At 40.0% G+C, this 11,011-nt stretch overlaps 1 protein-coding gene across 1 annotated transcript in view; it reads right to left on the bottom strand.

The window, feature by feature from the left end:
• Positions 1–5,981: 5,981 nt before the first annotated feature.
• BEGAIN (brain enriched guanylate kinase associated) overlaps positions 5,982–11,011 on the bottom strand; it is a 165,946-nt gene continuing 160,916 nt past the window's right edge. Inside the window, exon 9 of the mRNA XM_075151084.1 lies at positions 5,982–8,081. Within this exon, the coding sequence (XP_075007185.1) occupies positions 6,708–8,081 (1,374 nt within the window). The 3' untranslated portion in view covers positions 5,982–6,707. The remainder of the gene's footprint in view (positions 8,082–11,011) is intronic.

Here is an 11,011-nt window from a genome sequence, read left to right as displayed (position 1 = left end):
TGCGGTGAGAGGTTGCATGCTGTCTGGACATTCAGTATAGGGCTTCCACCTCTACCACACTACAGAACTGGTGTTCAGACTAAGAGGCTTTCTGCCGTAGGAAAAAAGCTAAATGAGGGCTTAACTGGGAGCCCAATGAGATTCATAACCCTTATATGCTGAGAATACTTTTTATTCCTTGTGTTCTGTTTTACGATGTCGCATGTGAAGAACTGGAATGGGAAAGGATGCTGACTGGCACTGACATTACAAATTTAATCAATCTGGGACTTACTGCTGCTTCTCTTCTAAATCATAGAGCTGTCATTGCTCAGCTAGGTATAGTAAATATTGCTGTGGCTCTGCAGCTCATATGTGTGTCTGCTCTGATTCATAAATTACAGAGAAAAAATCTAGATGGGTGGATAAATTTCAATATTAATTCATTAAAGCTGACTTCAAAAATAAGAATTTGAATAATCATAGTTAGAGTATTAATGTATATATGTCAGTGACGGGCGTGCTGTTGAAAAGGCATCTTTTCCAATGGTTGCATCTTGTATCAATCACAGTTTTGGCCCTTACAGATAAAGACATTCTCCTTACTCTGGGGTGTGATAACTGTGGGGTCGTCAGCAGCCTTGAGGAGATCCCATCTGGCAGAAAGCAGAGTGCACTCCTCTGCAGCATGGCTGCTGCAGAAGCCTGGAGAGGAGAAAGCTCAGGGGGCTCCGAACAGCAGCCTTCCAAAACCTGCAAGAAGGTTATCGGGGTAAAAAACTGTCTGGGGGGATGATGGATGGTCGCCAACTGAGCCTTCTGCCCACCTCTGTTGCAGATGGACACTTTACTCTTGGATCTCTCTGGGACTCTGACCTGTATATCTAGCTGCAATTTAAGTTACGCTTTTCAAGGCTTTAGGAAACTTTGTCCTAGTGTTACATGGCAGCAAAGATGACATTGGGATACTGTTTCCCTTGTGATTCCTAGAAAGGGTGGAATTCTTATCTGCTATGCCCTACTAATCAGAGGTTTCTGGGGATTTGGCTTTGTGGGTATTTGGGGATGTTTTGTAAGACAAGTTACTTTAGAAAGGAAGACTTTATAAGGTAAAATCTTAATAAATCTGTTTGCACTTTGAAACATTCATTAGAGAAACATTCATCTATCATTAGAGACAGAATATATATACACTTAACTACTGTTGTAAAGGATTAGAGTATATTGCTCATACTTAGGCAAATCCTCATGGCACATAGTGGATCTACAGATAATGGTACATCCTCTCCAGCCGCATCCTATAGGACTTTGTTCAGCAGAGCACTTAAGTACACACTCCTGAGGTCAAGTTTCTCCTCAAGCACTTATTACTTCATTTAGAGAACACATATGGAGGAATTAAGATAGACTGAGAAGTGATAATTATGGCTTTGTAAGGAAGACAGCCCTTGGATCCAAGTGTTATGAAAGATGCTGCACTGAAAGTGGAGAAGAATCGCAACAGAAGCTTTCTCAAGTGAGGGGAGAAAAAAAGACATATTTTTCTGCAGAATAAAAGTGTATAACCAGCAAGTGAAAAGGGCAAGACTGAATGTCAGTGAGAGTGCATCCACTGCACAAGCAGCAAAGCTTTTCATTGCATGAGAATTCAAGTTATTCTTTTTAGCTTCAGCTAAACAAAAACTCTCAACAGCTAAGAATAACTTTCCTAATACAGTCATAAGAAAATACCAAAGAGTAAACAACATGAGAAAGGAGCTGGAATGAGTGACAGGCTATTAAAGAATGACTGAATTGCTAAAGTTGTTTTATAACAATGAGTTTTTAAACAAGACATGGAGGAAAGATTGGGAAAACAATGAAAATATTCTGATAATATTGATATAAGCATAGACAGGAAAATGCAAAGATTTAATGCATACAGATCAGCATGTCTGGCTGATGGTCATTAGAAGCTGCTGCTTACACTGAGGACTTGTTAGACCCAAGGTACTTTTGAAAAGTTGCCTTAGCCTTTTTCTAAAAACTGACATAGGTGTCTAAGGCTGGAAATGGAACTGCTGTATGGGGGTTAGAGGCTTAAAAAACCTGGTACTAAGGAGCATCAGATCTATTGATTTTGGGAGAGACATTAGACCCTAACAAACCTGCAACTAAAACTCTGTGCAGGACTTGAAAACAGCGTAGCTGAAAACAAATCCTCAAACTTACGAGTAATGGAAGATGAAGAGTACAAATTAACCCTCCAGGGCTCAAGTCCATCATGAGCAAATCCAAAGTTTCCTATGAACGTCCAGTATGCTACTGCATAAGTGCTGAAGAAATTACGGACAACACGAAAGGGAAGTATATGAAAAATACTTGCTTTTCAAATGCACTGATTTCCAGGAGACAAGCTGCCATTCTAGAAACATGGCCTGGCATTCTTTGCATCAAATTCAAACCTTTAAATTTGGCTATATGAAACTACATTTTGTTTGGGTGAGGCTTTGCTTACGGATGTCTCTGATCAACTACCTACAGTTGCTGAGAATTTCAGTGCTGGGAGCATCACACATGCAGTGCCTCTGATCTGCGTAGTCCCCTCCTTTCCTTGTACTGCTTCTTTGTACAATGGGTTTGAACAACTCAGTGTTCATATTAAAAAGTTCTGGTGTTCGGCAGCAGAAAGGTAAGGAGGGTGTTCCTTGAAAAGAATTAGAAACAGAGCCCTGAAGGGAGTGTCTTCCAAGGAACTGAGAGGACTACATCTGCACCATTTAAGCAATATTTAAGAAGGGATATCATAATAGTCTGTAAGGATTACAAAATTGTAAATGTGAATGGGGGATAAGAATTTTATAGGAAAGTCCAAATGTTGTCAATTAGTATTTTCAAATTAAACAAGGAGAAATTAATCTAAGTAACTGTATAATCATGCTCTGTGATAGATGTTGGAGTGGAAATTCTTCTTAATCAAAAGTGCTGGAAGGGGAAAGGATTGGTTTGATAAATTTTGTGGTTTGGGAGAAGAAGTTAGAAACTGTTGAATTGAAAACTACCTATTTTGTGGCCTGCCATGATTTAAACTTAGAACTTTTAGCTACTTCTAGACTTCTAAAAAGTTTAAAAGAAAGTGATATGTGTTATTCAAAATTATTGAGATTTTGCTTTTTTTTTTTAGCTTTAATTTGGAGTGAGAAAATTATTTTCACATCTTAAAAAATGCATTTGCTCTTCATATTTCATAATACTTACGCATCTTTGTTCCTAGTCAATTGTATCCTATTTCCCTGGTGTCTTTTTCATATTCTTATCTGTTTTAATATGTGATTTGATATGCCTCACTCTGATCTCTTTCAGCCCCCCTTGTTCTTCTCTGATCAGTGTTCTGTGTCATGTACATTTTGCTTTCAGTTTTCATTCATTATAATGACATTTCTTATCTTCTGCTTCACTGCGCTGTTGAGGACTTGCCACTTTTTTTCCTCACCCTCTCTGTTCTTACTCATGGCAAATGAAATAATTAATCAAAGCAAAAATCCTGCTATAGGTACCTAAGAATCCTGCATACAGAATTCGACTACTTCAGCTGTCACTTGGAAAAATGAGGTTTTGTGGAAACATGGAGACACCTTGGCATTTTTATAATGCTTAAGGGAAAATTGGGCATTTATGTCCTTGGGAAAAGGTATTTCAAGGCAAACTCTCAGCCACTGGAGTGGAGGGGATCTGTTGTTTTGCATTTCTGGAGTCACTTGTCATTAAATGAACATACAAGTAGAGTCAAGTTCATCAAACCACACCTGCTTGAATGAAAAATGTAAGTAAGCTGTTCTGAGGACAATGTTTTAGATGCTGCTGTCCAATGGAAATGTCCTACAGAAGGTAAGTGCTCTGAGGAATGCCACGGCAGACAGGTCTACCACCCGTTTCACTTGGGTCAAAGTGTATCTTCTCCTTCTGAACAAGATATTATTGACTTGCTCTCCCACCCTCTACTACTTTGTCTATTTTTAACCAGGTTCAATCTCCTAAAACCTCAGTGACTATTAAATCTGTACTCAGGCTGAACATGGTGTCTGGTGGCACAACAGAGCCCTTCTATAGTCACAGTGCAATGTGGTGAGTGTGGAGAGACCAAGTGAAGAAAAGGGGGCAGTCAGTTTTAAATACCTCCAGTGACATGCACCAAAAATCTTCCCCATGACAGGATTTTTTGGATTATTTTCTCCCAGTATGAAAATGGAAGGTAAGCAAAAAGTTAAAACACCACCACAAAGAAAATGTAAATCTGTTGTGAAAACACTTAGTATCTTTCTAGTCAAATAATGAATGATATTATAAAAGGATTAGTCTGATACTGTGTTCCAGTTCATAAATGTCACGATTTATTGTTCCATAGCTTACAAATTTTCTTAGGTGAGATAACAGTTAATTTTCACTTCTTGCATACAAATCCTTGTATTCATTGACCAGAGAAATTAACGTCTTGCCTTAGAGATTGTCTAAATTTTATATACCTCAATGAGTCAACAGTGAAATTTTTTCACATCTGTTTTCTTAGTGTTTTGAAGGGGAAATAATGTTTTTGGATCTCCAAGTCTATTATTTAGTGCAGGTCAGATTCTGCCATAAGCAGCTGTTGCCTTGGGGAACTTTATACTATGTGTTTTTTGTGGACTTCATGGAATTATTTGTGGCACGACTTGCCACTCACACTCACTGTGAGCAAGTATGGGAGCATAAAAGCACAAGGTGTGTTATAGTTTTTGTACTGAAATAAGCCTCACTTTGGAGTTATGTTGTGCCTTACCTGTGTGATATTATTAGCTACCATTGTTCTCCACAGTGCTGCTACAGATCTCGGAGGAACTGTAGGAACTTGATGCCAGATCTTCAAAACAGCACAGCAAGTACTTGCACACATCAATAACGGTCAAATTTTTATATTATCCATGAAGAATACGGAGAGCAGTGGGAATTGTTGATGCCAAATGCATTGAATCTGTGGCCTCATAATTTAAGATACTTATGTGGGAAATGAGCAGTTCTATATTCCTGGTTCATAGTTACTTGCCAGATGACTGCTTTCAGAGAATCAGCAGAAAATATGTATTTTTTAATAGGTATTGAATGGTAGGTCATTATTTTAGCTTTATAAGGAACTATCTTGGACTTCCACATTGATCTCACTGATTACTACCACACATTGCACAAAGTAAGGTCTTTCCCCATGCATGAGCTAGTAAGAATCAGTATTTCAAGTATAGGATACATATTCAATGAATACGGCTTAAAAGAATTATTAAATATTTATTGCTGTTACCAAGCAGCAATACTGAAGCCAGGAAGGAAATCCACAGGATTTCGCTTTCTCTCTTTTTTTTTTTTCTCCTCTTCTCCTTTTGCTCTTTCCCTTCTGCTGCTCTCCAAGTTGTGCACTCCTTAGTGGTGAAATGGTGAGAAACAGAAAACTCTGTGGAGGAAATGCAAAAACTACAGGTAAAACTACGACTTCTCAGAGCCAGGGGTGAAATTCCCATAAGCTACAAAAGGCCAGAGTTTCCTTAAGCTTTAGAAAAATCTCTTTGTTAAGAAATACCAAGCTGCATATGAAAAAAGGGCAACTGTGGGAGATAACAGTCCTAGAGACCTAAAAGATTGTGGCAAGTATGTATATAATGGAGGAGGAGCTTAAGTCACAAGTTTTTAAGTAGTTTTCAATATTCTTTTCAGTGTACAGAGCCTTGCCTAGTGAATTCAAGCCTGTTGATAAACAGTTTGTTTTCCTTGTTTACTTTTCACAGGCTGATGAGAAGCTGTCCTTCCACACCCAGGGGCCGCGGACTGAGAACCAGTGCTCTGGAGCTTACAGAGAAAGAAGGACTCCTTTAGAAGGCAATCTAAACCAAGAGCTTTACTCATTAACTTTTGCTGGACTGATGCCACCCAGAGCAATCCCATGTTCTATTGTCCAGGGTATCTTTTAATGAAGGAAAAAAACCCCAAAATATCTCCACTGCTATCTTTTATTAAGTAATGCAAAATACAGTATTAATTAATGACACTGCATGCATTTTAGACAATATAAATGCAAGCCTACAGAAAATGTGACAAAGAAACCCTCAATTACTTTTGAGGTAGTATACAAGGAAAAATAGGAAAGCAGAAACACAGTGGATTAAAAGAACAAAATATTAGTATCACTTTGTGCATACATTAGTCACTCATAAATACATTTGTATGAAATAACTTAAGATACAATTCCATTCTTGTTAAAAAATATACTTCTTCAAATTCACCATTCTTGTTTGTTTTGTTTTCACATGACATTTTATGGTATTTCATCAGGTGGATTTATTTTTTATCACCGCCGTCATGATTTTACCCTTTTCCTCCAAGAGTTTAGGCACAGATGGCCTCATGCACAAAAATAAATAAGAAACCTGCTTGAAGGGAAAAGAATTCTGCTCAAATAGCTTAGGATAGTCTAATAAATACCATTTTGTTTATAAAAATATTTCAGGTTTATAAAAGAGGGGAGGGGACACTCTCCCACGTGGAAAGGATGTTAAGTGAAAAGTGCTGTATAACATTTTTGAAGAGATTTTGTTTTAAACATATAGTACCATTATGAATATATATTTTATAATAATCCTGTTCCTTAGAACCTTATTGTTCACTAGAAGTATCAAATGCTGTTTGCTTCCTTTTCTTTGTTGTCTTATTGCCATTTTGGAAGATGCCTAGTTCAAAAGGGTTCCGTATAATTGTGCTTTTGTAAGGCTGTCCTTCCGACTCAAACCAGTGCTCCCAGTCCGTTGAAACTGCTGCTGTTTGCTGTGAATACCCGAATGGCTTCCTTGCTCCATGGAAGACTGGTGGATTTCTGAAGCCTCCATTGAACTCTGATTGAGGGACTCTGCTGAGCTGTTGGGGCTCACGTCCACGTATTCTCTTTTCAATACCGGGCTATTTTCGATGTTTTTGCTACTGCATAACTGGACAGTAATCCTTTCATTTTTTTGGTCTCTTGATTCTTTTGTTTTGTAAGTGGGCAATTTGTCCTGTTTACAGCTAGTGCTGATGTCAATGTTCAGGCCACTGTCTGTTCTCAGGAAGCAAGAATCCACAAGTCTGCTTTGGCAGATATCGTCTCCCTCTGAGCAGCTATCTGCTTTGTAACTAGCATAGATAGGGCTTGTTCGACTGTCTCCCTTCTTAATAGGGCTGCTGTAGTACTGCTCTGAAAAACTACAGGGCGACAGCCTGCCAGTGTTCCTGTAAGGGTATGCACCAATGTCCTCCACGCTCAATTGCCTCCACCGCCCAGGCAAGTCTTCTTCTGAAAGGTGGGTGCTCCTGCACTCGTTCCTCATTTTCTGGTTTGCTAAAGCCTGCTGTGGCGTTATGGCTGAGAAATGAAAAGGTTCGTTTGCATAAGGAGGCAGAGTCCTAGTAAAAGTGGGTGAGTTCTCGTTGTCATCGGCAAGCTCCATGTGCTGCACGGGTTTGGACTTGGCAAACCTAGGACTTCCCTGATGCTCATAACCTGCAGGTGATTTTCTTTCAAACAGTTCGTCTCGGTTGCTCATGTAGATCGCTTGCTGAGAGGCTGTCAGAGTGTTGGCTTGGGCGTTCTCCTTCTCCTCGGATGTGACGCTGAAGCTGGAATAGGAGCTGGAGGTCGGCAGAGAGGTAATGTACTCGGGGAAGGCTTCATGCGAGAAGCTGGAATGGAATCCGTCTTCTTCGACGGTGCTGTCCGTGGAGTTCTGGGACCGCAGGAACCCCACGTCTTTCACCTGTGTGTCCACACTCTGCCTCCTCTCCCTCCTCCTCTCCTCGGGGCAGTAAAGGGCGGTGTCGCTGCAGTAGATGTCCGACTTGTACTGGGGCCTTTGTCCGAGTTTTCCAGCAGAGTCCTGAAAATTGAGATCCCTTGTCGATGGGCTTGACAAGTGTGAAGACAAGCTGTTTGGATCTGGTTTTTCCAGTACTTTGGCAATGACGCAAGTGGGTATGGTATCAGCGTAAGATGTGTGGCACAAGGGGACAGAAAGGCTGCACCCGTGTTTTTCCAGATGGATGCTGACTCTTTCCTGAAAGTCAGATGGCAACTGTAACGTAAAGAGATGGCAAAGGGGACAGGAGAAAAGGGTGCACGTCAACACTGGTGTCTGCTCGGGTTTATACAACATTGTTAGATGAGCGCTGTTTATGGCACTGCATGGCCATGGTATATCGTTCTTTGACTAATGTGATGGCCACAATCTTTGTGCATTTCTGAAAACAAACATAATCAAATGACTTTCATTTATTAAAATTTGGAAATCTTAATTTGCTTCCCCTCATGGAAAACACTGTGAAACTGGAATGTTTCCCTCCAAGTTAATTCAGGTTGGATAGGAATGATGTAAAGAATGTAGTAAACAATGATCTTAAAAATGCCAGTAGGGAACTACTGCCTGCAGCAACACTTTCCAGACTGCGTGCACGGGTGCGATTTGCAGTTGGAGTGGGGGGGGGCGGAGGGCTCTGCTGGGGTGCGGAAAGAGGAGGAAAAGATCAGATCTACTCTGTTCTTCTTTTGCCTTTCTTCGAGCTCATCTTGCCTCCAACCCTTTGCCAAATTGGCTCCTGCCCTTCAGCGTCGCATTTGATAAAAAATGCTGTTTGAAGAGGCAAGAAAGTTGGTTTCACTGACACTTAAAGCACTGGTACTGGCTGCTATGACAGGAGTGTTCCTGTGCTGGGAAGAAGCAAATCAATCCGGCTACCTTGCCCCAGCACTCGGACATTGCTTGTCAGATCAACCGTCCATATAAGCCTCAACATGCTCCCCTCTTCCAGCAGCCACCACCTGACTGCTTTTCTGGTTTCTTACTACACTGGCAGAAATAAGACCTAAGACCTGAATTTCCGTTATGATTCCTGTGACAGACTAGTCAGAATTAATCAATATGTCTGTTATACATCAGAGATCATATAGTTTTTGGAGAAGTCAGGATCAGCCCTGTGGATGGTGGTTCCACCTGCCATTCTATCACATGGACCCGAAGAGACTGAGAGCCCGCACTCCTTGGTGCGGTAGGTAATGCCTACACAGGTATCACCAAGCATGCATGCCAGTCAGGTTTTATCTCCACTGCTTATTTCAGATCTCTGTCAATGATCAGACAAGAGATATGTGAGAGTGCTGCATGATGGTTGTCTCTCAGTATTTCTTACTGGAAATCAAAAGAACTCATGTTCGGATTAAGTTTTGACTGTGACAGCTCCTTTGATATCCATGTTGATTTTCACCACTTAAGAATTTAGCCCCTGAATGCATGGCTGAACTCTGATTTACTCAGCACTTTCTTTTTATAACTAGAAATCAAGTTCCTCTTTACCACATAATCAGTGGTTATCCTTATAGCTCTAACGATCGCACTCCCTCCTTGACTTTGTTTCTCTAGAGGAGAGAACCCTACGAATACTGAAGTGGTTCCCCCCTCCTCTATTTTAGGCAAGAGAAATTTAAGGTGCCTACTTCTTGAAATGATCTCACATCGTATAAGATATGGAGCTCCTCTTTTAACTTCACTGGGAAGTTTTAAAAGTTGGTTTAATCCCCAAAACTCAATGTATTCAAAATATGGCATGTTGTGAAATGGCATTCTTGTTAATGTGGAGTAGGATGAGTGTTTTTTCAACCAACAGACCTTCAAGGATATTTTGAATTAATCATTATGTTGTTAATTAGCTCATATATCTTCCATTGGAAATAAAGAGTATGATATTGCCAATCTGCTGGCAGACAGCAATATTAGTCATAGTAAGTACAGATGCAACAAAGATTGAGTAAACAGGTTGTAAAATAGGGCTATAAATTGCCACAGAAATGAGGAAAAGAGATACGGTTCGTTTAACATGAAACTGCTGTATGGGGCAACTATTATTTTAGTATCCTGTAACACCACTGTTTGATCTATTTTATATACATTATTTAGATTATGAAATGCGTTAAGAAAAAGAACATTATTTTCTGGGCATTGCACTGGAAACTGGAATTACTAAAATGATATTGTTGTCACATTACTATATTGTACTATAGTTTAGGCTTCTGGATAATATACAATACTTTGTCAGGCAATATTTGCATTTGTAAGGAATTTATTGGCTGTGACAGCATATTCACACTTGCTAAATTAATAAATGCTTGGACTTATGAATGGAGACTTTGGCTATTTAATTGAGTGTATGAGAGCCTGGGAAATTGTGGGGAGATACCATGTTTGTGATAGTTTTCTGCAAGTGAATCACTAAGTACTTTTAAGTCTTAATTCTTGCTAACAGGTAGGGTGCTTTCAAGTGTGAGTAATGATAACTGCTGGATATGAATTGCGAAGGGAAGTCAGTTACTAGGAAAAAATAACAGGACCACGATAATGGTTAATTTGGAAGTTCTGTCTCCGTTCCAGACAATCATTGCCCATTTGAGAGAAGAATCTTGCTCTATCCTATTTACCAGGGTTGTTTAGTGCTCCAAAGCAGTCTACTTGCTTAGAAATGGTTTACACATTCCACATTCAGTTTTGCATTATTCCGTCGCAGAATTGGACAAGAGAGACCATTTGGGGGTACATTAACCTGATGGGATTGATGAAGGGAAGGCTTTTCTCCGTGACCTTCACTGAAGCAATACACATACGGAAGGTGCTATTGCTTTGTGTAGGGTCTGCATCCCTAAAGACAGCCTTGTTCACTAAGATAATATTTGCCTCCCCTTTAAGGAGTCTGTTTCTCAAGCCTGGTTTCCTTGGAAGCGAAGATTATTAATTAAAGTTTACACCTTGGAAATCAATCATTCAGTGCTCTGGTTGCTTTAGAAAAAGATATTTGTTCTGTCAGTCCATTTTAAAATTCAGGTTTAGAGATTAGCTGGACTGGAAAATAGCTTCAGGAGGAAAATTAATTCCATCAGAATCTCTGATGCCTGCAGCTTGTCATTTCCCTGCTCTCACCCCTCCCTGTTCCCCCCCAGCATTTTGCAGTCTAGAGTTCT

The sequence above is a fragment of the Calonectris borealis genome, chromosome 5 (genome assembly GCF_964195595.1).
Source record: "Calonectris borealis chromosome 5, bCalBor7.hap1.2, whole genome shotgun sequence".
In the NCBI taxonomy this organism is placed as follows: domain Eukaryota; kingdom Metazoa; phylum Chordata; class Aves; order Procellariiformes; family Procellariidae; genus Calonectris; species Calonectris borealis.
Note: the sequence above shows the minus strand (reverse complement) of the source record. Positions and strands in the feature narration are given on the sequence as shown.